Source organism: Vanellus vanellus (genome assembly GCF_965231255.1).
Source record: "Vanellus vanellus genome assembly, chromosome: 2".
In the NCBI taxonomy this organism is placed as follows: domain Eukaryota; kingdom Metazoa; phylum Chordata; class Aves; order Charadriiformes; family Charadriidae; genus Vanellus; species Vanellus vanellus.
In genome coordinates this window covers 104668239-104696190 of record NC_138906.1, presented here as the reverse complement: position 1 = coordinate 104696190, position 27952 = coordinate 104668239, and the positions used below count along the sequence as shown (strand labels likewise).

Genomic DNA, 27952 nt, shown 5'->3' with positions numbered 1-27952 from the left:
CTCCTTTCAACAACAGCTGATGTCTCCATTTCCCCCTGGAAACGCCTGCAGGTTCCATTATAAGAATCATAAATAATATGTGTTAATGAGATATGCATTGATTATTCTGGAAAAGCTGACATTTTCATCCATCATTCTAAATGATGTTTAACGGTGGATTACCAGTAATTCTTCTGATATGAGATTAAATAAAGCAGCAGGCTGTTTCAGCAGGCTAGTCCAAGGAGATGGCAGTAAATCTGCTCAATTATTGTATTACCAATCCAGTTTTCACTGCTAAGGATATTATTATTTCATTTAGACTTGTTCGTGCATCATAGATTATTTTATTTCAGTCAGTCAATGGGAGAAATTGCGGTATTTTATTCTCAGAGCCGCAAAGAACTGAGCTTTGAGAGAGTACAGTACATGCAGCTCAGTAGGCCTCGAGCAGACAGAAAGAAGTTACCAAGCTCCTATCAGACCAACAATACATTGTGAAATCCACAGTTTAGAATGCAGCTTTCTGTTTTCAACCTAGTTTGTGTTACTTATCTCAAAAGTCTCAACCAAGGGACACGGCCTGAGAAGCTGATCTATTGAAACAGAATTATTGGGTCCTCTACGATGACTGGTACTTCACCTTGGTCCTGTAGTATATTGAGAATTAGGTCATTCAGCCGATTTTTTGGCCTGGCAGATTAGATTGCAAATAACTGTAACAAGAAGGGTCCCCTTTTTTCCCTGCCTCGTGCTCAGGAGGGGAGAAAGCTTGCAAAGTTTAGTAACTAAAGCCTGTCACAGAAGGTTATTTTCTTTGCCAGCCTGACCTTACAGTCCTGATAAACTCCCCTTCCTTGCAATGAAATCAAAAACATTGCACTTCACTCAGTGCCCGTGTTCTCCCCAGAATGTTTTGTAACAGCAGATAATATCACAATATGAAACATCTCTAGCGCCCAGCTGAGCAACCCAGATGTGGGGGAGCCTTTAGACAGGTGGGTAAGTTTTACCCATCTATCCCAGTCTCCAAATCAGTGGAGCAGGTTGTCTGTGCAGAGCACATCGCACATATAGTGTGAATGATCCCTGTTATGGTACCAGTTGCTATTCCGTAGAAGAAGGAAAAATGAGAATAACGGTTCCTCCACGCTCCAAACACCGGGAAGGCGACAGCCTTGCAGTGGCGGGTTGTAATCCATTCCCTGCAGAAGGGAATTTCTCCAACTCTGATCCACAACCTGCTTCCCAGGTTTTCACAGACCTGACCCTTTCCCTCTGCTTATGGGCATCCCCAAAAGGAAGATCTCAATAAGGCAGGATTTTCCTCAAAAGCAGAAGCACAAGATCACTTACACTCTACTTGCGGAAATTCTGTACCTAAGTGCAGCAGCTAGGTAAAGAGGAGAGATGCATGGAATATAGAGATTATTTCTTCCCCAGTTTTATCACTCAGGTGTCAGCCAAGAAGTGAAAGCTGCTGAGGCACCGTAGAAAATTTGCTCCGGTAAAAAGTTCCCTCCCTGACTTGTTCTTGTTTCTCAGCCCATCAGATAAGCTTTTATCTGATAGATGGAGGCAAGGACGTGCTGCAGAATAGTGCCCCCATGGAATCACAAACTAAGTATCTGTGTACTGCTGGACTAACTTAACACTAAAGAAGGCGATATGGGAATCAGTGTGGATAGGTCTTCGAAAAAAAAATGTTTGATTCTCAGCATTAGTCAAAAAGGCAACGAGAATTGTTAAGAGTTATTGGGAGAGGAGTGAAAGTAAAATAAAAAAGTCGTCAAGTTACTGCGTTGACTAACATCGCCCATTCAAAAAGGGTATAGCAGAATTAGAGAGTGCAATGAAATGAAGAGTAGAGACAGGCTCAACCTATTGAATAAATAGTTGAAAAACCTTATCAACATCACAGCCAGATTCCAGCTACTGCGAAAAAACTCATCCTGTTAACAGACCAGCAACTAACTTCTAATTTTAAAAAGACAATAAATACATCACAGACATCTCACTTTAAGGATGCACAGCACTTCAGATTTCCATTTTGGGCACGTTGACAGTGTTTACTCTGTACAGATTTCTAAATGTATTCACGTTATTGATCTCCTGGATGTTGACAGTCAAAAAACACACTCTGAATTCTGAAGGCAAACCCAAAAGCCAGATAACTCCATTAAAGGACAAATTCTACATGCCCTATCCAAAGTCACATACAGAACCCCCACCCACCCCTGAGCGCATTTATGATGAGGATGCTCCCAGGGCACAGAATCCCGAGCCTGCATTTGGCCAGTCTCATGGTTTAAAGTCTCTCTGCAGGCCCTGGCACAAGGAACAAAGCTCCAAAGGACGATGCATCCTGCTGACTACTGTGAAGGCAGGAGGGAACAGGATTTTTGCCATCATGCTCTGTCTTGCTTGTCAAAACAGCTTTGTCTGGAAGCCGCATAATGGAGTACGTCAGCACAGACCTAGGAGCACAGCCATGTAATTTCTATGCCAGAATAAGCAGAGGGTGTGAAAATATTGTAATATATGCAATAAACAGTAGGTATTTCATTACAGTTATTAGCAAAAATGCTTCAAAGATGTTCATATTTTCCTAACCTATAAAATAATATATACCTATATATATTCCAAGTTTTATCGGTACTGCACTCACCAAAGCAGTCCCAAAAGTGGGTTCTGTTGCAATCGCTCTCAGAAGGGGGCCCAGAGTGGGACCAATAAGAGTCTCACTTTGATGAGGAACCTGTCACGGAGTCTGGAGTCAGCCAGGTCCTGCTGAGGGTCCAGTCTGTCTAGGAGATCTCACAGAAAAGGGTTTGTGCACGGGAAGTTCTCAGAAAGACAGGTTCCATTTTTGGTAAAAAAAAAGTAGTTTGTATATTGCAGAGACATAAGGCAGCATATGACATCACAACCTGCAGCAGGCAATGGGTGCTGTTAATTTCCATTTTTCACATGGGACAGCCAATAGATGATGATGGTTTCTATTTTCTTAGACCAATTTTTATTTTTCCAGACTGCTTTCCTTTTCTTCCAGTTAGAACAGCTAATAGCAGTTGCCAATTCCTACCTTCTCATGTTTCCCCCTTTTTCCAGATTATTTTTCACCTTTACAGATGACAAGTTGCTCTTACAGCTCCTTGGCTTATCAACAGTATCTCAGAATGTCTCCAGTTTCTTGGTACTCAATCGCACCTCAAAGATGCCAGCTGTGCTTCCCAGGGATGCTTCTGGTTCTGAAGGTGAGAGGCATTTTCTCTGTCAGTATTCCAGCAGGCATCTTCTGTTTTGTATTTTTCCCTTTATAACCAGGTTGCTTCTATGGCTGCTCCCATCAGTTGCTGAGTTCTGCTTAGTCTTTTATAAATTAACAATGCTTGACTCAGGAAAACGGTAGCAGGTGCTACAGGATGACTGAAAAAAAAAAAAAGGTGTTCTAAAGATGTAAAAATTTCATCTTTTCAGCATACAACTGATTTTACCTGCTCTTTTTACTTTCCTTCTGATTCCCACCTTACCAATCTTTTTAACAAGAGGCTGTATGACATTTCCTGAAGCTACTCCTTTGGTATGAGGAGCCAGTAACTCGTGTACTTGCTCTGTAAAGCAAGGAATTCGACCTCTGAACTGTTCTACTGGATTGCTTGTGGATACATACAAAGGAACCTAAAGAAACTGTCAGATTGCATTTTTTAAGATACTTTTCCACGCTGTGTTGTTATGTCCAGTTTCTGTGATTTCCATGTTTAAGCCAGATTTAATGGAGGCTGAAGTCTGCTTATTTGATGTAAAAACAATTATTCTAGAAGCAACACAAAAGGATCAATGAGAATGTTATATTTTTTCTGATGTTTACTGAGACTACCTGGCTTTGGAGAGGAAGTGTGTGTGGAGAGAGGAAACCTGGCTATCTTTCCTCTGCGAGGCAGCCCCATTTCTCGTGCCTTGCAGCCTTCCTGCCAGCACGGAGGGCTGATTTACAGACCCAGTGGGGGAAGATGATTGTCCTCTCACGCTTTGCACGGCTGTGAGTTCCTAATTTTACTGACTGTAAAAGCACCAGATACGGTTCCACTTTTTTTTTTTTTTTTATTTCTTCCGCAGGAAAGAGTATTCACTTTTATACTTGATGCTAGTGCTTTTTGAACCATCTGTGCAAATATGCAGAAGGCTCCTTAGTGCAGCGCAAGCTACAGGAGATAAGCCCTCATCTTTGTCCTGTCAGAAGGTACCTCCCACCATCTTAGTGAAAGCAAGGAGGAAAAGGATGAAAGGAGCAGCAACTGTCCCTGTTTGCTTTCTCTGCACGGCAGTAGCTGGTCCAGTGCCCATGACTTTCTCGCACGCAGACTCCCTTCTCCATTGAACGCACAGGACACAGCTAGTCCCACGCAAACACAAAGGCATCAGAGCAAATAGCTCCCACTCGAGAAGCCTAGCAGCAGCACCTATTGCCTACTCATAGTCTGCGCACTCCAGAAACGCGATGAAATGGAGGAGCAGGCCAAGAAAACAGGATTACCGCAGATGGCAGAAGCTAAGACGGCATTTTCTTGCTGAGCCAATTCATGCCTTTCATAACAATGATGAGCTAATGGGCTTAACACTGATGAAATAATAGGCTGAGTGTGCTGTAATGCTATCTAAAGATCACTAACGCTTCAAACGCCTACTAGGTAAATATTGATCCGGTTACCGCCAGCCCCTTCCCACAGTACGTGCATTCAGTGGTCAAACAAAAGCCCTGTGATGCTGCCATCAGCCAAGACAGCTAACTCACTGCCAGACATCCAGAGATAGAATCATAGACTCATAGAATGGTTTAGGTTGGAAGGGACCTTAATGATAATCGACTTCCAGCCCTCATGACATAGGCAGGGACACCTCCCACTAGACCAGGTTGCTCAAAGCCCCATCCAGCCTGGCCTTAAACACCTCCAGGAGTGGAGCTTTCACAACTTTTCTGGGCAACCTGTTCCAGTGCCTTACCACCAAAGTGAAAAATTTCTTCCTAATATCTAATCTAAATCTACACTATTCCAGTTTGAAGCTATTCCCCCTCATCCTATCACTACATGCCCTTGTGAAAAATCTTTCCCCTGCTTTCCTGTAGGCCTCCTTTAGGTACTGGAAGGCCGCAATAAGGTTTCCCTGGAGTCTTCTCTTCTCCAGGCTGAACAACCCCAACTCTCTCAGCCTGCCCTCATAGGAGAGGTGCTCCAGCCCTCTGATCATCTTCGTGACCCTCCTGTAGACCTGCTCTAACAGGTCCGTCTTTCCTATGTTGGTCACTCCAGAGCTGGACACAGTACACCAGGGGGGGTGTCTCACCAGAGTAGAGTAGAGGAGAAGACAGTTTGGATGCCTCTGACAAGCGCCCCGCCATCACCACCAAAAGGCCCTTCTGCCACCCACTTGGTGCTGGTGGCAGGGAAGTCCTGACTCAAGGCATGACATCACTGCAGCCTGCAGGGAGGTTCCTCCCATTGCAGAGGGCTTGTGCAGCCCCGCAGGCACCCTGCACCCTCCTCTCCCTCTCCTTCTCACCTAACTTGCTCTCAGCTCAACCAGCTGCTTTGAAGTTTTTCACGTGACACCCATTCCAAAGGAAAGAGGTCTGGGAGATGCACTAGTTTGGTTACCAAACCTTTGTTACCTTGTGCTGTGTTTTTCTGAAAATAACCCTTTTCCCCGCTTCCCATCTTAAATGGGTAAAAAACCTTCATCTGTTTCAGCTCAAGGAAATATCTGCCAAAACTGAAAAAGAGGGTAGTATTCACCTTCAAGGCATCTGAGACAGACTTTTTCTCATTCTTCAATAATTGGGAGAATTTTTGAAAGCCACAACGAGGTGAGTTCCCTTTCTTGGCCAGCATCGTCACTTGTACTCACATGCAATAGCTCCTACCATACCCAGGTAGAGCTTCTGCCTCAAGTGATTTCTGAGTAGGTTTTTGGTAGCTTCTCTGCCCCACCAGTAACAGCGTCAGGAAATCTAATAGTGCATAAGGTTAGAATGACACGGAGTAATCTTTCCTTTCTTTCATTCATTCAAGTATGTTATCCTTCATCAAGGCAGACAAATACTTTTATCCTTTTCCTTGGTCAAAATTGTAAAGCTACAATATCTCCTTGTGTTAGTAAGTCAATTTCTTGTCAGATGTGCATGAATAGATAAATAAATATAACAGTAGTGATTTTACCACCTTGCAGATACAGTATTACTTTAATTTCCATTGTAATTTAGCAACATTTCTGCCCACTGCATCTCCTTTTTAAGCTTCCTATTTTCTCAGCCGTTACCAAAGTGGCAGCATTACACTGATGGCTGCTCAGTCACTGGCAGTCTGTTTTCTCCGAGCTGATGTTACACAACAAACCTTGTCTACAAGAAATAAAAACATACTATTTATGAATCTTAATTAATGAGTCTTCATTATACTCTCATTTAACACAAAATCTGGAAATTTACCCTAATGAAGTTAACCCATGTAACCTCTGTGTGGGGTTTACCTGCACTGGGTATTTCAAGACAGCACCCACATGCAGCACGACGGAGGTGACTCTGCCCCTCTACTCTGCTCTGGTGAGACCCCACCTGGAGTACTGTGTCCAGCTCTGGAGCCCTCAGCACAGGAAAGACGTGAACCCGTTGGAGCAGGTCTAGAGGAGAGCCACAAAAATGATCAGAGGGCTGGAGCACCTCTCCTATGAGGACAGGCTGAGAGAGTTGGGGTTTTTCATCCTGGAGGAGATAAGGCTCCGGGGAGACCTTATTGCGGCATTTCAGTACTTAAAGGGGACCCAAAGGAAAGATGGGGACAAAGTTTTTATCAGGGTCTGTTGTGATAGGACAAGGGGTAATGGTTTTAAACTAAAAGAGGGAAGATTTAGACTAGATAGAATGAAGAAATTTTTTACAATGAGGGTGGTGAGACACTGGGCCCAGTTGCCCAGAGAGGTGGTAGATGCCCCATCCCTGGAAGCATTCAAGGGGAGGTTGGACAGGGTTCTGAGCAATCTGATCTAATTGAATATGTCCTTGCTCATTGCTGGGAGGTTGGACTAGATGACCTTTACAGGTCCCTTCCAACCCAAACTATTCTATCGTGCTATGATTCTGTGATTCCGTGATTCTATGCACTGTGTCATCAGGAGGATTTTGTACTGAATTGCTGCCATGGGGTAAAAGGACACTAAGATACGCAGAAGTGGTAACGCAACCTTTGTGGAGTTTTTCAACTATGCTGAGCTGATACAACTGAAAATCATGCCATCTGCTCATCAAAACACAGCCCATCTGTTTCTGTGTAATCATTCTCATCTTTTATTTTGTACAGCAACCTTAACAATAGGCTCTGCAGGTGTTGCCATAATACAGGTTATCATGTTTGTATTTTGATCTAGTAATTTTGGATATGTCTTGTCTGTTCTTGTATCAAATTGACTTCCAAATCTATATATGATGTGTGATATTTATAGCTTTCATCTTCCGTGCACTTCCTCTTTGTAAAACGAGTTTTTATTAGTTATGGTTTCAGATTACTCCCCACAGCAAAGAGCATACATATTCTTTAGGCGTATACTTTTATTCATGATAACGTAGTCTTCTGCTGTTACTGTGGTTTTGTCTGCTGCCATTTTTTTCAATTGCTTTTTAAATCCATCTATTTATTGTTTGCCCCCCTAGATGTTCAACATTTCTTTATTTTATTTTATGGGTATCTCTTCTCCTCTAGTAAGTTCAAGATCTTTCGATGTAGAAATGTTTAAGACTAGCTGGATCCTCAGAAGAAATTGCTTCTCTTGATACATGAATCAAAATACTAATAAAATAATCCCTCCAATAGTATATGATTTCCACAAGGTCTACTGTTGCTGCTGATTATTAACAGGAAAGAACTATTGCATTTTCTCACATTCATGTGTTTGTATAAGTCCTTTGGGATGTATAGATGCTGTAATATTATGTTAACGAATCAGGAAAACAAATCAAATTACAAGTTGTAGTCCAAGAAATCTTTCGCTTAGTTGAACTTTGTTGTTTCTATCCCTTTAAGTTTTAGTTGCTGTATTCAGCAGATATTTCACCTTTTACATCACTAATTAAATTAAGAGGTAAATTAATTGAAGGGCTCTGACTGCTTTTGATTGTCAGCAATTTGCATGCTCATTAAGTGGTTTAAAGTATATTTAATTAAAGATGTATTGCTTCACATCTAATAGTAAAACATTTAGCAGTTTAGTCTTAAATTTATTTAAGTATTATCACTTTTTCTGCAGTTCAAGAAGAGCTGTATGTATAATTTCCACATTCTGAAAGAATGACTAACCACTAATTGCACTTGCCTATCTTTTATAATTAGAAAAATGAATTGGCCCTTACAAAGTGTTACATCTTTGCTTGTTCCTAATAAAAATATTATATTGCCACCCACTGTCTATTTCAAAGGTTAAGAGACACTGTGCATCAGAGGAGGGAATCAGTTAGTAAATGCTAGAAATGCGTCAGGAGTTTAGGTACTGAGTTGCGCTCTGCTCTGAACCCTTTTTTCTCTCTTCTTTCTTCCCCACATTAAATACCTATCCTAGAACAACAGCAGTCAGCCTTTTTCATATCTTCCAAAGTAGTCCAGAAGATGTAGCCACATAAACAAAACCAGCCATAATACAGGAGGCCACATAAACTGGTGCTTCTTGTGCCAAAGCGTGAGTTTATTGTGCTAATCCCTTCTCCAACATCTTTAGGAAAGTTAAACCATCACTATCCCCCACCTTCACCTTCCCCACAAATCCTTTGGCTGTAGCTACCAAAGTCAAAGCAAACCCCATGACATTTCTTCAAAGGCTCTTGGTGAGGAAGAAGAGAACCTGCAGTGAGTCAGACAGCGTGACTGTGCCAGCCCCGTTTCAAACCCCAAAGGAAAAACCTGGCAGTTGTGGATATTTTTCACCTTTTTACAGAACTATTTATTTGGGGATAGAAAGAAGAGATCATGGGCCTACCACGATTTATAAAAAAAAAAGTGTCAGTGATTTCTCCCTCCTTGCCTTTTAAGATGTTATTATAAAATAATTAGATATATGAAGAGTGGTCAGGATATGAGGATTTGGACATCCTTCTGAAAACAGGCCATCCTCTTTCACGTTTAGTAAAGGGAATTTGGGGTTTGATGTTTAAAAAAGTGAAAGCAGAACTGCGAGATTTCTGCCACTGGTTTCCGTGAAGATGAGTTAACCTCCCGGGGTTTATTTACTTGTTCAGTAAGGTCACCATGGCCTCCTGTTGAATCAACAGAAAACCATGTCTACCTCAGGCCTCCCCGTTGAGGATCCCAACTGTGTCACGGTAGCAATCCACAAATTTGCCTCCCGCTGCCCTGTATCATGCCAAGCCCCACTCGCTGTGTTTTCAGGGTGCAAGACAGAGGCAGGAGGGGCAAGGCTCCTCCTTTCCCGGTGCTTGGCTGGTGGCAGCACGCAAGCAGACATGTTAGGCTAAGCAATAATGGCATCAGTGAAGTTTTCCTTGCTGGGCGGGTAGGGCTGCAGGGGTGTGCCACCGCTGTTTGCCTGGGCGAGAAGCTGTTTTGTTTTTTTTTAAAGTTGCAGTGGGTGCAGGCACCCAGGTGCTGGCAGTGGGGGGCCGCAGGGGCGGCCCCTGTGAGGTGTACCCCACAGCCAAGATGGTGGCACCTTGGGGAAAGCCTGTGTCAGAAATGACAGAAAATGCTGAGCAAGCAAAGGAGGACGGGGTTAAAAAAGTGCGAGAAACAGCAGAGGGAACACCCAGGTCTGAGGAGGTGCTCCACGGCAGAGCACACACTGCCTGAGACCATGGAGGGCCCTCCCTGGAGCAGAGGAGAAGTGGGAGAGGGAAGGCGCAGCTGAGAGGCGTGGCTGTGTGGTGACCCTAACCCCATCCCGTGCTGCTCCGTACCTTGCTGAAGGGACAGAGCATGACTTGTGGTGACAACAAGTGGGAGGAGAGGAGCCTGGCGTGACACTGAGCCGGGATAAGGGGAGAAGAGAGGTGTTTCCCCTGTGTTTCAAAGTTCATCTTCTTGCTTCTCGATATCCAGATCAGTCAATAAATGTATGTATTAATTGGCCATCAATTTATTTCCCCAAACCAAATGTATATTGCCTCTGATGGTAATTGTGTGATCTCTCTGTCTTTATCTCAACCCATGAGCTATCTTGTTTCTGGTTTTCCCCATTTTTTCCTCCCATCTCGCTCGGGAAAGGGGGTACTGAGCAAGAGGCAGGGTGGGAGCTTGACTACCAGCCATGGCTAACCGACCACAGAAGTCCAGCAAAACACAAGTTGTTCGTAAGCTTTGGGCTCAAGACCAAAGACAAATGACAAAAAAAAAAAAAAGAAGTAAATTAATTCAGGCTACCAGTCTCCATGTTTGCTTTGCATCAGTGACATGGGTTGCAGGTGCACTGAACTTCATGTCAGAAAGGAGACTTTCTGTATTAAAACAGCTTAGTACACTGCACATCTATAAAACACCAGCTTCTATGAGACTGATTACAAAGTTCTTTGAGTAAGAAAGGCTGTTCATCTTTTGCAAATTCAGTGAGACCTTGAGCTGCCCAGGCTTTGCACAGCAGTTTATAAGAGCACTGTTTCTAGAAGATCACTGGAAAAATCATAGAATGGTTTAGGTTGGAAGGGACCTTGAAGATCATCGAGTTCCAGCCCTCCTGACATAGGCAGGGACACCTCCCACTAGACCAGGTTGCTCAAAGCCCCATCCAGCCTGGCCTTAACCTCCAGGAATGGAGCTTCCACAACTTTTCTGGGCAACCCGTTCCAATACCTTACCACCCTCAAAGCGAAAAACTTCTTCCTAATGTTCAATCTAAACCTGCCCTCTTCCAGTTTAAAGCCATTCCCCCTCATCCTATCACTACATGCCCTAGTAAAAAGTCCTTCCCCAGCTCTCCTGTAGGCCTCCTTTAGGTACTGGAAGGCTGCAATAAGATCTTTTCCAGGCTGAACAGCCCCAACTCTTTCAGCCTCTCTTCATAGGAGGTACTCTAGCCCTCAGATCATCCCCGTGGCTCTCCTCTGGACAAGCTCCAGCAGGCCCATGTCCTCCTTATGTTGGGGACTCCAGAGCTGGATGCAGTACTCCAGGTGGGGTCTCACGAGAGTGGAATAGAGGGGCAGAATCACCTCCCTTGATCTGCTGGCCACACTTCTGATGCAACCCAGGACACAGTTGGCCTTCTGGGCTGTGATCGCACGTTGCTGCCTCATGTTGAGCTTCTCATCAATCAGCACACCCAAGTCTTTCTCCTCAGGGCTGCTCTCCAGCCATTCCCCGCCAAGCCTGCATTTGTGCTTGGGATTGCCCCGACCCATAGGCAGGACCTTGCACTTGGCCTTGTTGAACTGCATGAGGTTGGCTTGAGCCCGCTTCTGCAGCCTATCCAGGTCCCTCTGGATGGCATCCCTCCCCTCCAGTGTGTCTGCCTCATCACACAGCTTGGTATCATTGGCAAATTTGCTGAGGGTGCACTCGACCCCACTGTCCATTTCACCAACAAAGATGTTGAACAGCACCAGTCCCAGTACCAACCCCTGAGGAACACCGCTCATAACTGGTTTCCACTTGGACATTGAGCCATTGACCGCAACTCTTTGTGTGCAACCGTCCAGCCAGTTCCTTACCCACTGAGTGGTCCATCTGTCGAATACATGTCTCTCCAATTTCGAAACCAGGGTATCGCGTGGGACAGTGTCAAACGCTTTGCACAAATCCAAGTAGATTATATGAGTTGATCTTCCCTTGTCCACTGCCGCTGTAACCCCTTCGTAGAAGGCCACCAAATTTGTCATGCATGACTTGCCCTTGGTGAAGCCATGCTGGCTGCTACCAATCACGTCCTTATTTTCCATGTGCCTTAGCAGAGCTTCCAGGAGGAAAGATAATGTGTTTTAATCTGCAACTCATATCCAGGTTAATAAATCCCAAGTGTATACCTTATATATACACATATATAAGGTGTATATATACACACACACCCCTATACTTCCCTGCATCTGCCTATATCCTTTTCTTATTGAACAGAAAACATACCATTCTTAAATCTGTTCAATATTAGTTTAATTCTTACTCAAGAAACCCTTATTCTGTAAGAATCTGTCATTCTTTCCTCGGCTCCTTTATCGTGTTGCCTGAAGGCATATGTGCATACAACACAAACTTCAAAAGCTAATACAAAACACCCTACAAAAGACAGGGTTGTAAAGGATGACGGAAACGGTTACAAAAGAAACAAAGCAGGCATAATAAAAGTATTCTTAAAATAAAAAAGCAGCATTTATTACAAGATTATAATACATGCCAAAATAAAAGTGCCTTTTAAACCACCACATATGTTTTAATTTTATTTACAGGTTTTTCCTCCCATTTTAAAACCAGAATTTGCTTTTGTATGTGCATACATTGCTCAAAATAGCAATTTAAAAACATGATTCAAGAACAGATGCATACCATGAGGAAAAGGGGACCCTGGCTTGAAGTGAAGCCATTCCAGCAGAAGTCAAAAGCGGACAATGCTTTAGGGTTGAAAATTTAAAATTTTTTAAGAACAAGAACAAAACACTTAAAAACTAACAATGCAAGCCCTTTTTCTTTTTTATAAAATCACGTCAAAGGTACACAGAAGACCCCAGTGATCACTAGGGAATCTGCCACAGTCTAGTTTTTCCAATCCAATTAAGTCCATACTTCGCGGAATAATATTTCCCTCTTGCGCAGCAGGCCGAAAGTATATGCGGTCAAACCTCATCTTGCACTTGTACTTTGCATCCAGGTTGGTATTGGAGTGGGTGTCCCAAGTATAGCGGCAATGTTGAGGTTTATCCAAAAACTCCCAGATATCCACAATGTTGTTAGGTAAATTACCCAGTTTAGTAATCTGAAAGTAGGAAGGGAGAAAAAAATCTACCAGATACTGAATCCAGATTTTACTTTCAAAAACAGAACTGAGTTGTCATTGTATCACTTTTTTCTGCAAAATACGAATTGTTAAAAAAAAAAAGATATTGGAGATATTTCTAAATTGTGGTATTTCTCAGGACACTCTAAAGCATGACCAATTCTGTAGTACTTTCTAAATCTAAAACATCTTACAAAATAAACATTCAGCTCTGAGATTTTGAGGTATGGGGGTCAACACAATGTTCTCTGAAACAATGTCATTCCAGTTCACTGCAATGGAATTTCACAACAGAGAAAGACAAAACACTGACCTTTTAGTAATAACGCATAAATTTCACTTTTAATATCAGCAGCTAAAAACGACATCTAATTTTGAATGTCTTGATGATGGGGGATTAATTTTAAACTCCCGAGACCTCTTTCTCCAGAGCAACCTCTTCTCTCATTTATTCTACAAGCACTAGCCCTCTGAGAATTGGAGAGTTGAGCGAGTGAAGATCAGGTTCTCAAAAAGAGACGATGCTTTTGAAGTCGAAACTTGATCGACTATGCCTGCATCTTCACAGACACAAATATTGCCAATAAAGCATTTTTTTATTGGAGACCGGGAAAGCTCTTCATATACATCACCGAAGTTATAACAATGCCACCGAAGTTATAGCAATGCCACAGCTTCTACTTAGTCACGCTTCCACTTTTTAAGAATAAACGTTGCCTGTCTCTGTTCTGCCTAAGCAGGTCATTTCTCATAAAGACAACAAAAAAGCCTGAGAAGATTTTGTCAGAATATCTTCTCAAAATAACAAGGTTGCTTATTTCTATTTACCTCACTGTCTCTGAGGTTTGTATCCCCTCCAAATATAACAGTGGTGGACTCAGACTCCTTCTGCATTTTGTCTAACACTATTTGCAGCTGTTTCACACGCTCCTTAGAGTGATCTTTAGTGCTCTCCAGATGAGAGGTCATAAGACAAAGTTCATTACCAGATATGCTCACCTGTGCATGAAACAAAGAGGCAATGTTACTATCCACACCATAAGAAGTTCAAAGACAAAAATCTAATCACAAGGTAAATTACTGAATGACAGAGCTCTGGTTAATATTAGTTTTACATTGCAGACAAGTGGCTTACAGGAGGATGTCAAGCTTTTAGTTTTGTTTTCAGAGGTTATGCGACTTGAAAATGAAGTATGGCCAGTAACTTCCACAAAAGATTTAAGTTTGCTAGTACCAAACGCAACTGGGTTTCTATGTTTGGAGATGTTTTTCTGCTGTTTGCGACTATCATAGAGTAAAGCTAGTCCAGCCTTTTCTGGGATTTTTTATTTTGAAGTCAGAACCACAGCAGTTTAGTACATAATGACTCACTCACATGCACAACCAAAAGGTTCCTCATCATGGAGGTTGTTGGAAAAGGTATTATCTCATGTTTCAGTAGCTTCACTCTTGATTTTTTCAACATTACGACAGTGAAATAGCCATCTATGTTACCTACAGAGGAACAGGGAAAGAAATGGTTGAGGATATCTTCCACCATGCCATAAAGAAGGTTCTGAAAGAGACCTTTTTACCATGATCTGGGAGAATCACGTTAATTTGTAAGAGGTACAAAGTCATTAGTTAAAAGTTTCATAATAGTAGTGTGACCTTTTCAGACTTTTTAAATGCAAATATTCAAGAAATTACTTTTCTATGGCACTTTTTGGCTACCCTGCAATCAGTCTTTCAAAATGCAGAAAAAATACAAAGGAAACCACCAGGCAAGCAAGTTAATCACATGCATTACTTGCATCAAACTACAGCCTGATACCAAAACACAGAAATTAATTTAAGTGCTTCCTTCTTCACTTTACTCTTTTCTTTCCTAGAAATGGTCAGAGATTTTGGCAAGACAAATAGAATACGACCAAACTTAGTTTTTCCCATTTCTGTCTTTAGGAACCGAGGGTTATTTCTGACCTGGAATAATAGTGTAACTGCCTGCTCTCATCTGTAGAAGACAGAGGTGTGGTGGGATGACCTCTTGTAAAAACACGACATCTGGACTGTATCTGAAACAGGCAAGACAAGATTTTAAATTAACTACTGAAAGGTAGCACCGTGACATTCTGAGGCTAAATGGAGCAGGATCAGAGATTTCAGCTGCATCTTGTCCTTGTCTTCCCCAATATTGTAGGAATCTGTTTTTTTTAAAAAAAAAAAAAAACAAAAAATTCTCTCCATCCTATTTAGTAGCATGTAGACACATCACCATTGTTAAAAGGGAAAACCAATTATTATTATCGACATGGAACTGACATGATAATAAAATGCATGACTTCTTTACCTTGATCTTGCAAACATTTGCACAGGTTTCAGATACTAAATACACAAGGAAATCAACTTAAGCAGCTGCAGAGCAGCTTTGGAACATGTTCTGCAACATCTAAGTTCTCCAGGAAATTCCAACCGCCACCTCATTCCCTTACAACAGATCCCCTTAGGTAACCTGCCATTAATTTTCTCCAATCTGATCGATGCTAAGCTCTTTTATTTCTTAGAGCTGTGCAATCAGTAACAGTTCATGTGGGGCAGAAGACCTGAAAATGCTTTTTTAGACATGACTTTACAGCTGTCCCTATTTTTGCTACCCTGCTGAATAGCTCTGCTCAAAGTAGATGAAAGATAAACCTAAGGCCTTGATTACAGCAGGAGAATACTGTCACCCCAGGTTAATAAAATCACATGAAAACTGATTTAGTTAAGGGGTTTCTGCTGTTTTAAGAGGAACTTGAATTATCACTTGTTTAAATAAGTTAATTTACACTGATAAGTTACTGTATTAAGATAAACCAATGTATGTAATTGCTGAATTATTATATGGAACTATAGAAGGTAATTACAGACTCTATTGCTTTTATCTTACTTTGCACATTTTCTTTTTTGATAGACAAGTAACAGTAATGGCAAGAGAGACACTTTTCACATAGCAAAAAAGATTTTTAGTGAAGTTTCAAAAAGTTTGCTCTAGCATGAAGTTATTCATACTATTGGAATGAGAGAAACAAGTTTCTTGCAGTTTTACCCTTCTCTCATGTACAGGATGGAGGTATGAAGTATGCTCTAGATGTACGACTGCAACTTCAACAATACTGTTCATTATAAAAAAACTTTTTAACGTAGCCATTGCAAAATATTTAACCTTTGGGATGCTGTATAGGTTCACACCTCTTTCAATCACTATATCAGCTATTTAGGATTTATAAAGTGATTGTATTGTTGCATCTAATGTTAAGATAATTTGGGCAGGAAGATTTTGTACATAGCTAAAACAAGAAGCTTGCTTTCTCCTTTAAAGCAGGGTACATGACAAGACAAAGATGGGTATTATCTCAATACTTACAGTGCCAGGTAAGAACAGATTCCTCTAGCTCGTTCTTTTAGATTTCCTAGATCCAGCCCATCAATGTTCCAGGTTATCAGCGAGAAGCTGCTGTCATCTTCTTGTTGCTTTGAGTCTGCACTATTGACACTGGCATTACTAGTAGTTGCATCTGCTGTGAGGTCAATACTAAAGAGAGAATTTACTTGTTTGTCAACATGCATAATACTATTCTTTCTGCAATTACCTCCCTTGTCATCTAAAGGAAAATGTTTTAGACCCATCACAAGTTACAGGTGGTCATCTAAAACTTTCCCAACAAATAAGTTAGCATGTATTGATCTCAACATAATTTAAAAGCACAGTAGCTAAAAAATACAGACCTCAGTCATACAGAGCCTTAGTAAACAGGTGAAGTAAGTAGGTTTTCCTCCTGGTTATAGACACAAGATAACATTTACTGTTCTGATTTAAGTTAATCAGACTGCGACCAATGTAACTCAAAGCACTTGAGTAATTCAAGTCTTGTAATTCAGCCCATGCTAGAGGCAGGCTGTGTGTATTAGTTTTGAAACACTTCGCAGCATATTAGAAACAAAGAACTAATGCTTTTATGTGCCTGTCTTTGTAGTACAGCTGAGATTCTTCCAATTGCCTAATCCCCTGGGGCGGTACATGTGCAAATTCACTCTGTGACAAACTGATAGTCCTTTCCTTGGGAAATATTCCCCCCAAATCGCACCTCAAAAACACAGGCCCTGTCTACCCTGTTAATTTCATAAAGGCTAAACACCACTGTCAAAAGTCTGAGTGCTCAGTCTGGGCAGATTGTGCTGCTAAAGAGAACCAGACTCTACCTGCTAAAACATAGTTGTCCTGGTTTGGTCTGGAATAGAGTTAATTTTCTTCATAGCAGCACATACGGTGCTGCATTTTGGACTTGTGACCAAAACAGTGTTGGTAACACAGGGATGTGTTGGCTGTTGTGAGCAGTGCTTACACAGCGTCAAGGCCTTCTCTGCTTCTCCTGCTGCCCCACCAGTGAGTGGGCTTGGGGTGGGCAAGAGGTTGGGTGGCAACACAGCCAGGACAGGTGACCCCAACTGACCAAGGGGATATCCCATACCATATGACATTGTACTTCGCAATAAAAACTGGGGCGGGGGCAGGAAGAAGAGGGAAAGCTCAGGGTTGCAGCATTTGTCGTCCCGAGTAACCATTACACATGACGGAGCCCTGCTTTCCTGGAGATGGCTGAACACCTGCCTGCCCATGGGAAGTAGTGAATGAATTCCTTGTTTGCTTTGCTTGTGTGTGCAGCTTTTGCTTTACCTATTAAAATGTCTTTATCTCAATCCACAAGTTTTCACACTTTTACCCTTCTGATCTCTCCCCCATCTCACTGGGGAGAAGTCAATAAGTGGCTGTGTGGGACTGAGCTGCCAACCAGGGTTAAACCACAACACTGATCCAATGTAAAGTTGTTGAGTAAAGGGAAAGTCTGTAATAAAATACATTAAATGTTATAGCTAAGACTAGGCAAACTGTATTTTGGAAAAGTTGGAGTGCTAGGGTTTTGTTTTTAAACACAGAATTTGTATGCACACATGAAAATAAGGCCTGGAACCAAAAAAAATTATTCCCTGGAACTTCGTACTGGTCTTGTATTTGGTGCTGCACAAACAATGTAAGATCCTGCTACCATGCATATATAATCTAAACGGAACAGAAAAAGAAAAGCAAGCAATGGAGAAGCAGCTAAGGGATATTTAAGTAGGTAAGTAATGTGGTATATGCCTCCAATACTTCCATTATGACTTTATACATTTATACCGTAAACTGAAGGACTATGAGGTGAAATATGAAAGTCTGTGTGGTCTGCAGTGTTCCTCCCGATAGTCCTCCCTCCCAACACATCCTGCATACAACAAGTCAAGACAGAACACACAGTGCAAAGACGGAAAGAGGCTGGAAAAGAAAAAGGTGCTGCCAATTTGATGCAGATATATTCTGACTCATCATGGACTACCTAGAAACCAGTGCTAATGTTCAGTGGGCTTACATTTTTTCATACATACATATCAATCAAAACCAGGTATACTGTTATGAAATACAACTTATTCATAACTATAAAGATCACAAGGGCACTGCTATATAACATGCAAGCCTGTGACAAATAAATGTATAGGAAAAAAGCTTCCCTCAGGGCTGTGTATGGCAGGGATCTGTAAAGGCTCACATCCAGTTCAATACCCTCAGTATGCCCGATGGGTATGCTCCAAGTGCATCAGCATGCGTGAGACACAAATTCTGACTTCCACAAGTACGTTTAGCAAGGTGTGCATGTATGTGTCAACTTTATTTATAGAAATATAAACATGTATACACCTAGCAGATGATATACGCGCACTGTTTACACGTATACAAATCTGCATGTGTACAGTAAAATCTGCATACACATTACTCCACAAGACAAAGCCACGAAGAGAAAATAACCTCGTCACTTCTCCGAAAGGCTCACCATCTACTAGCCCAGAGTAAAGTGGCGAAAGCACCCACAGGTGGAAAACGCAGCCTGCAAGTCTGACAGCCTCTCAAGAGGAGCTGGCTGCTCCCCTCCAAGGGGGAAGCCCTGGGAAACGAGAACTGGTGTGGAAACATAAATACAAGGAACAGCAGCCACCTGCCCCACCACGCGTCAGCAGAAACACGAAGTCAGGCAGGGAGAGAACCGCTGCTCCCCAGGGGGGATACCACGACCCGCCAGACAGACAGACAGACAGACACACACACACACACGCCCAACCCCGCCACCGCCCCGGGGGTCACCTACCAGCTGCCGGGCCCCGCGCCGGCCGGCGGCACCGCCGCCTCATCCTTCTCCAGCGGCGGCTCGAAATAGGCATTCAGGGCCCTCTGAAACACAAAAGCAGATGTCAGGGAAGGGGCCGCCGCCTCTGCCGGGGCAGCCCCGCGTCCTGCCCGCCGCCCCCGGGGCCTACCTGAATCTGCCAGTCGTTGTCGGCCAAGAAGCGGCGTGCCACAGCCGCGTCGCTGCTGGTGATGGCGGCGAACTCGGAGCACATCACTTTCCTCCGTTTGGCGAGGTGTAACGCCTCCTCTTCATCTCCTTCCTCCTCCTCCTCCTCCTCCTTCTTCTCCTCCTCCTCCTCCTCCTGCCCCGCCTGCGGGCACCGGTCCTCCTCGTTGTTGTCCTCCTCCCGCTGCCTCTCTGCCGCCTCCATGGCTTCCCCGCGGCGGGGCGCTGCGGGCGGAAGGCGGAGGGAAGCCCCGCCCGCCAGGGTTGGCGTTCCGGGGCGCTGGGCGGAGGGCGGCCGTCGGCCAGGCAGGCAGCATGGGGTTCACGGTGGAGAGCCTGCGGGAGGCCATGAAGTATATGGTGGAGTCGCAGGGCTTCGACCGGGTGCTCCGCAAGGTACGGGCGGGCCGCGGGGCGAGGGCGGCGCGGCCGCCGGGAGGGCCTCCCGCCGGCGGCTGGCCGTTAACGGCAGCCTCTGAGTGGAGAGGCGGCGGCCCGCTCCGGGAGGAGCTGCACGCTTAAAAAGCCAATTTTCCCCCCCATTTTTTGGCTGAACCGAGATGAGGTATGTTTCCTCAGCGGGCCAGGCCGAGGCCCGCCCCTGCTGCTGGTTCCCCCGGAGCCAGGGTTTCCCAACAAGGGTGTGGGGCCCTGGTGGTAACACACGGTGGAAAAAACCACAGTTATTATTCCAGTAACCCTTTCTTTTTAAATGCTGGGGCTGCCTTCCAGTATCCTGAAGACAAGGATTGTGCTGAATAGCTTTCCATGAGTTACTTAGTAACTGGTATTCATTCCTTGTACTTGCGGCTCGGCTAACGTTCAGCACTGTGAAATCATGAAATGAGCACTTCCCAGTTTAAAAATAAAGGAAATAGCTTATTATAACATCTGACATTTCACCTTGAGGTCAGATGGAAAACACAAGCACTTAAATGCTCTGTGAGCCTTTAGCAAGGCTCAGTATAAATAAATGTATTTGACTGGTGTGGCTCTAATGTAATGCTACTTTATGATCAAAAAAAGCTGAAATGATGTTACGATGTTTTCTTAAATTTTGTAGCACGCAATAGCATAGCTGATGTGTTCTTGAGCTCCTGTGTAGAGTGGTCCTGTGAAGCAGTTTCAGTGTTCTCATTCAATTTTGCAACACTAGAATTCTGTATTTGATTTCTATTTATTTGTGTAACTATGACATGGAGAGAAGCAGTAAATACATCTAAGAAAACCAACCATTTAAAAATTGACGTGGTTTGCATTGTAGAAGACAAGTGGTGCTTTCATTGACAGCTCCATGATACAGTACATTTAATAGAAAGTAACTGTTTGCAAAACAACTCTTATTATTTTGTTTCCCCAAGACATTTTGGTCTTGTATATGAAAAGTATAAAGCTTGGAGTTTATGATGTTCATTTATTTATAAAGAGTCCAGTTAGTTCTTCGTCACCTCTTTAGTGTGATAACTTAAAAATCCTACCTTAAAATCCTACTAAGTGGAGAACAAATGCAGTATTTCATAGAATCATAGAATGGTTTAGGTTGGAAGGGACCTTGAAGATCATAGAGTTCCAACCCCCCTGCCATAGGCAGGAACATATTTCATCTCATAAAGGTAAAGGTAACAGGCTGGAAGTGAGCCTTGGGAGACAAGCTTCCTACTTTGCTCTGGAATAGTTTTTGACTTTTTTTGCAGTCTCCTTCTAGAAGTATGATGCTATGAACATAATCATAATAACAATAAAAGTACGTTTTTGTTTGAAAATAAAGAATCTGTTGCCTTTCTGGGAGATACCTGAAGCCTTTCTTACAGTCACTAAATATGACTCAAGACTTTCTCTGTTCTGGAGAACACAAATTTTAGTCTGAAACTTTTCAGCTCTAGCATCAGACTTAGTTTCTGGTTTAATTCCAATGTGATATCTATGTAGGGTTTAACGACTGTGGGTTTTAGAGTCCTTTATCCAAAGAAGTAGTGCATTGTAGCAGTGGCTGGAAGCTGAAGCAGCATAACTGTTCACTGAGACAGAAGCATGGGAGGACAAGCACAGAAGGGCTGTGAGAGGAGAAGTACAAACGAGCAGCTCTGGCTGTGTAAGTCCTGGAAGCGTTCAAATACTGAACTATTTTTGTCAAGGAGAGCAGGCAGCTAGTGCCAGATCAGAGCAATGACAAGTGAAACCAGATGCTTTCCTTGCCGATGGATTGGAGCACTTCCTGACGGTACTGGAAGCCATCTACTCTCAGTGTCAAGCATCAGTAAAGTCCTCATTAGAAGTTCTGTCAGAAACCTAAACCTCCAGTCAGTGCAGTGCAGCATGCCTGATTTAGGACTTGGGATTTTCATTGATCAAGGTGCTATTTCTGTATTAGGACACTGAAATCATTAGTGATTTCCCCCTCTGCTTAATTCCAGCTTTTTCCATTTGTAGTTGAACTGAACATCACCATTTATCTTAGTCTCATTTCTCTGCAAAATTGGGATAAACTTTGGCCTATCAGAAAGGGACATTGGCTGAAATTGAGCTTTTACCCTGCATTATAAATACGCAATAGTGAAACTGGAGCCATTTCAATTTTAATTTCTTTTGAGATTAAAAGACTTAAGTCAACTAAATGTTTCCAATACCATATCAGCTGAGTTAAAAAGAATTTTGTAAAAAAAAAAAAAAAAATAAAAAAATTAGTAGGAATTATAATAAATATTATGCCCACATTTCATTTGTGATGGTCTAAAGGTACTTCAAAGTATTAGTTGTAGGTGTAAATACATATGTTGAACTTATCCCAGCTATGCATTTGCTTTTAGATTTTGAATATAGTGGTACTAACTGAAGAAATTTGAAAAAAAAAATACTGAAATGTAGTAACTTCTTGGTCTCAAAAATCCAGCTTCTTGTGTTAGTTACAGGGGGAAGCACAGTACTGTAAATGTACTGTAATTTTCTATTTAACACCTATGGGCTGGAATAAAAGCATATATGCATGTCACAATGCTGTAATACAGTGTGATACAGCCTTGGATACTTCTACCCAGGAGTATGAATTTCAGTTCAGGAAAGCCAATCTGATTAGCATTTCCAGTGCTTGTTTCGAAATACTGATTTTTACTGTGGTTACTCTAACATAATGATAATGAACTACTGGCAGTCTCATTTCCATTTTGTCAGCTAACAAATACACCTTCACAACTATAATACACACAGATAGAGCAGTTCTGTGTTCCCTCTAATCTGGCTTTTTAGTCACAGATTAAAACAAAAGGAAAATTGAAGAATGTCATCTCCTCAGCAATTCCTGAGAGCATAGCAAATATTGAAATTTTGTTAAACTTGGTTTAAATATTTATCTGCACTAGAAATACAATTTTTTCTAAGGCAACAATCTTCTACTCAAAATCTACAGGAATACTTAATGTGACAGTTGAATTACTATATTTTCCATCTTCTAATTTGTGTGATGAGTCCAGAATTAAACAAGATTTACCTTCAATTTGATTCAAGGCAGTATCAGGCATTGGTACTGTTGTCAGTAAGCTTTTTATTCCTTTTTTGGTTGTACAGATGAAACTTCTTTCTGCAACTCCTGGAAAAATTGTTTGTGAAATGAAAGTAGAGGAGGAGCATACAAACAGAGGTGGCACCTTACATGGAGGCCTGACAGCCACACTTGTGGATGTGGTGTCAACAACAGCATTGCTGTATACAGAAAGAGGAATGCCTGGGGTCAGTGTGGACATGAATATCACGTAGGTATCATCCACCATGTTTACCAGAACATACTAACTTTTCTTCCCCTAACGCAGTATTGACTCCATTGTACTTCATTTCTGTGCTGTAGTACTCGCTTAAAAAAAGTGTTTTCTTTTTCAGAAGTCTTGTTTTGATAAATTAAGGGGGTGATTGCATTTGAGGATGCTGCCGTTTGGTTGCAAAATTCGAGTTGGACTTTCTTAAGCCTTTATTTGTGATATACATTTAAGAGACAGTACCCATTCAGTAAATGGATATTGATGCATTAAATTTTAGTCTTATGATATTGGCTCTTTGCTTGCGAAGATTTTTAGATGTGTCCTCAAACACCAAAATCTAGGGTAAGCAGCTTTCTATAAACCCTTTTTTAGTACTAGTCCATAAAATGTTAACAATAAAAATACTAAAACAGAAAACTGTTTAGTTCTGTTGTATGTTCACATACAGGGTGAATTACAGATTGAATCAGAATTTCTCACTGGAAGAAGATTCCTTTGGTCTAGGTCATTTAAAGGCAGTTTTATACTGAGAATAGTTCTTACTATAATGCAAGTGTAAAGTACAGTGTCTTTAAACAAACAAAAAAAAAGGTTCTGAGACAATCTTTGATCACGCTATTATAGCTTGTCAGCTTTGCTTCATTACATTTAATGAAGAGATTATGACTGGTTGGAACTAAAGTAATAAGTAATCCTTCTTGGAATAACTCACACAGAGCATTAAAAATCTTGGAAAACTGGCTTTTTGGAGAAAAAAAAAAAAAAAAAAAGCGCAGCTTTAAAAGTGTGTGGTGAGTGATCTGTATCTTTACCAAATTTCCCCTTTACCCCCCAGCACCTTCCAATTTCTCTACTGGGTGGGTGGGACTGGAGCATCTAATTTAAGCTTTATAATACCACTGTGATGACCAGGACATTACTGGAAGTGAAAACCTGAAATTCTCATATGATTATGTTTTTTCCCCTACAGTAGTATAACAAGAGGTCAACATCTGAATTATTTACACTATCAAGTATGCCTACCTAATTACATAAGGGCTAAAATCTGAAGAAAGTGCTGCCTCTGGAGGTGACACAAAATGATTGAGTAGCATAACCTATAAAACTTGTTATCTGAAGCAATATTAATAGCTTTGTTTAACCCAGACTACTGCTTTCATTGAACAAGTGATGTTGAATATTGCTATAATACAACTTCTTCCTTTTTGGGAAGGAGCTTTTTAAAAAGTTGTCACGAGAAAGCTATTTCAGTAATGGAAAGAACAGAAAGGAACAAACTTTTTTTTTTTTATCACAAGGGGCTCAGCAGCAGCCTCTGAGAATGAACGAAGATGGAAACCCTGCCCCCTGTCAACTAATGGGGCTTGTGCTACATCAGCATTAGGCGTGACTGACATACTTTTGACATAGTGTCATGTATAAAAATGGACTGGTTGATGAAATTTATCTCAGTAAGATTTATATCCAGCAATTATACATTCGCCTCTAATTCCTACATTTGAATATTGTTCCCTTACCTCAGAGCACAGTTGGATCATGTTCCTCCTAATTCTTTCCAGGCATCTGGTGGGGGGAATTTCTTCCAATTCCATGGAGAGTGCGTTTTAAAAGCACACCCTCCTACTCATGTAAATAAAACCAAAGAGTTATCTAATGAGTGGAAACAGCATTAAACCTGGGAATTTTGAAGGCCTCCCAGATTTCCATGACTTTCTCTGACCAGGGTATGGGAAAGCAGTTAACCTATGCTTAGGCTCCATACAGAAATGACCTTCCAGAGCCTTTGTTGCAGAGACATTTTGCAGCTGAACCAGCCAGACTGGTTTAGAAAGGCTGTAGGGAGCCAGCAGTGGCTGGAGTAGGACTTGGAGCTGAACTTTTAACTGAGATCTTTGATACCTGATTGTTTCTGTTCCAAAGTGGAACATAACTTAGTTCCCAAGAAGCAAGCCAATGGGTGTCTTTCTATCCTCCATTTTCTCAGAGAACTTTTATACCGAATTACCACTACAGTACTTAGAGGAACTCGAGGACTTCTAAGAAGCAGGGATTTGCAAGCAGGCAGGCAGAGAGATCTGGGTTTTTTTTTTGGTTTTTTTTTTTTTTTTCCCCTGCTAATTCCCTTCATGATAATCTAAAATGCAGGAATATTCTTGGCTTTGTGCTCTGTACAGTCTCTTACCCTGTTCATTTTGTTCTTCATTGAAGATACACTTCTGCTGCTAAGATTGGAGAAGAGATACTGATTACAGCTCAGATTTTGAAGCAAGGAAGAAATATTGCATTTGCCACCGTGGATTTAACAGATAAGGCAACAGGGAAGTTAATTGCACAAGGTAGACATACAAAGTATATAGGAAATTAATATAAGAAAGTAATTTAGAAAATAGTGTTGGGCTTAAGAATCCCGTATAGAGTGATGTTCTCACTTATGCAATAATACATCATCTGCACAAAGTTGTGATAGTCTATATAAAGCGAACTATCTCACTCCTGTGATAAATGAACAAATTTCTTGATTACCATCAAAATTGCTACAAGCCTGAAACTGGTGCCTATTTTGGGATGAACAACAAAGTGTGACAGCATGGGGATGCATCTATTTACATGTTTTTTTGGTTAAGACAGCAGAAGGAAAGAGCCTTTGGACCAGCCATATGGTTTAACAGCATGACTGTTTTAAGAGACCTCTGTTTTCTTTGCCTGCGGTGTCATTGTGTGACAAAGCAACCCTGCTGTCAGGTCCGTCACCATCACATTCAAACAATACAATAAACGCTTACAAACTAAACCGCTTGTTCTGTAAGATGGTAGTAGAGAGTTCCTATAACATACTGTGAAACCGGTTTGAGAATGTACAGCAGGCTAATACAGAATGTAATTTACTGATGCTGTAACAAATTCAAAAGTATTCAATAAAGCTTTCTGAAACTACCTTTTTAAAGGTTATTTTAGAGTTTTGTAATCTCTTTGCACTGAGTATTAGCTTGCCAGCATGGAGTGGTTGAGTGTACAGGGTACACAAATTCACCTGAGTTTTCATCGTCATCTTCTTTTGATTCCTGAATGTGGAAATGCAGTTACATCAGGGTTTTTTACCTCTACCTACCTGAAGTTCTGGCTATATTTGTTTAAAAACTATCAGCTGACAGTCGAGAGATGCTCACCAAATTTATTTTTATACCTTTCATCAGGTGAAGGGTGTAGGTTATTCAACTTGGGAATGAATGTGGTAGAATTAAGCTGCTATTCATCAGCTGAAGACTTGTCTCCTCATGTGCTGTTGTGGACAGGTTTAACTGCTTTCTTCAAACTGATGACACGATCCTTGGCACAGCTATCACATATGCAGTGCAAGTTTACAAAAGCCATCACCTTAGCTTTTCTTCCCTAGCAGGAGATTTGAAAAAGTTAATCTACTCTAGTAAAGGGCACACATAGTTCTTTTTGTCATGGAAGTTGACTCATCATAGTGATTTGAATTTTGTGATTAAATGTGCAAGTTTGGGCGTTTTTTGTGCATTCCTAAACCTAAAGAAATAATTCCCAATGAATTAAGTGACCTGTTCATGCAGACTGATTTTCAATATGAAGTTGACCAAATTTCTAATATATCAGAAATCTTTCCAAAATTACTTTCAAATAAGCCATACAGCTGATAACTTACCCTTCAATGGAAAAAAATACCTACAGCAGGCTCCAGCTATCAGCATGGGTTTTTTTCTGCAAGTTTAGAACGGTTGTTCATGGTGTATATATTCCGAACAAAAGCTTCTTCTCTAAGGCTGTCTCAGAAGCATACATGGCTTACATGCCTGTGGCTAGTAGAACTTTTAATAATAACATCCTCTCTTCAGCAGTACATTTGTAATGATTTTTTTCCCCAGTATTTGCACTTATGCTCAGAATCATCCCTGAATCCCATTGTTAGAAACCCAATGTTTAGCTCAAGCAGTTCTGTGAAGACACTTCTTACAGGAGCAACCTTTTTTGTTTAAAGTCTTTGCTCAGCAGACCTATATGCTTCACTTAAACTGTTTCTCACTTTACAGCTTCCTCTGCCTGGACATCAATTATGGGTCTTAAGCATCTCCAGCTCCCCTACAATTACTAGGACGAGCAGACAGAGGGGATCTATTATAGCATGTGGACACACCCAGTGGGTTTAGCAGTTCCTGTTCTGGTCACCTTATTAACATGCTCTTGCATTGCCAGTCATCTTTTTTCTCATTCTTAAATTCACCGGTTTTATTCCATGTTATCCATGTAGTAGAGTGCAAGAGGTGAAGGAAATAGAAGTGCGGATTAAAAATGCTCTCCCAACTACTATAAACCCAGCCCCCTCACCAAACACAAGAGTAATTTTGACTACTATCTGAAATAAAAAGCAGAGGACAACAAGGAAGGAGGTGCTGAATTCAATACACACCAAAAGATTCAGAACACTCTCAGGTCTGCGTGCTGGGACAACTCTGTCCTTGTGCAGCTGTCCCACTGCAACTTAACATGCCTTCCCGCATCAAAGCTGGCTGCTTCAGGAACCTGCCATAGTTAAGTGGTCTCATTCTATCACTTAGCATTCATCATATCTGCATAATTACAGCTGAAAAGTGCCCAGGCAAATTAAGAGTGGCAAACCTCAATATGGAAACAACAGTATCCTCCTGTTCTCATTGGAGTCTGGCAAGGACTGTCGCAGGCTGAGAGGGAAACAAAAAACCCTTCCTGAAGTAACAAAGTGAATTCTCCCTTATAACAGACTACTCAACACAGTATTTTAGTGCTGCCTAATTAATAAGGAAGAGGGACATCTAAAATAACTGGCCTGCATATTAATGAAGTGGT

At 41.7% G+C, this 27952-nt stretch overlaps 2 protein-coding genes across 2 annotated transcripts; one reads left to right on the top strand and one right to left on the bottom strand.

Annotated features, from left to right (window-relative positions):
• Positions 1 to 12126: 12126 nt before the first annotated feature.
• On the bottom strand, positions 12127 to 19404 carry TDP2 (tyrosyl-DNA phosphodiesterase 2; the record flags this gene model as incomplete). Its single annotated transcript, XM_082499208.1, has 8 exons — positions 12127 to 12239; positions 12744 to 12933; positions 13783 to 13953; positions 14330 to 14448; positions 14917 to 15008; positions 16340 to 16507; positions 19152 to 19234; positions 19321 to 19404. The coding sequence occupies 8 exons, from the start codon at positions 19402 to 19404 to the stop codon at positions 12127 to 12129; spliced, it is 1020 nt and encodes a 339-aa protein (XP_082355334.1).
• Positions 19405 to 19651: 247 nt separating this feature from the next.
• Positions 19652 to 26042, top strand: ACOT13 (acyl-CoA thioesterase 13). The gene is made up of 3 exons (XM_082479197.1): positions 19652 to 19754; positions 22920 to 23104; positions 25316 to 26042. Exons 1-3 carry the CDS (start codon positions 19674 to 19676, stop codon positions 25470 to 25472), a joined length of 423 nt encoding a protein of 140 aa, XP_082335323.1. The 5' UTR covers positions 19652 to 19673; the 3' UTR covers positions 25473 to 26042.
• The last annotated feature ends 1910 nt before the right edge of the window (positions 26043 to 27952 follow it).

Excerpts from the sequence above, each read along its gene's own strand:
- ACOT13 (XM_082479197.1), top strand. The coding sequence starts at position 19,674 with ATGGGGTTCACGGTGGAGAGCCTGCGGGAGGCCATGAAGTATATGGTG. Across the intron at positions 19,755-22,919 it reads TCGACCGGGTGCTCCGCAAG|ATGAAACTTCTTTCTGCAAC; the intron begins GTACGGGCGGGC and ends TTGGTTGTACAG. Across the intron at positions 23,105-25,315 it reads AGTGTGGACATGAATATCAC|ATACACTTCTGCTGCTAAGA; the intron begins GTAGGTATCATC and ends TCTTCATTGAAG.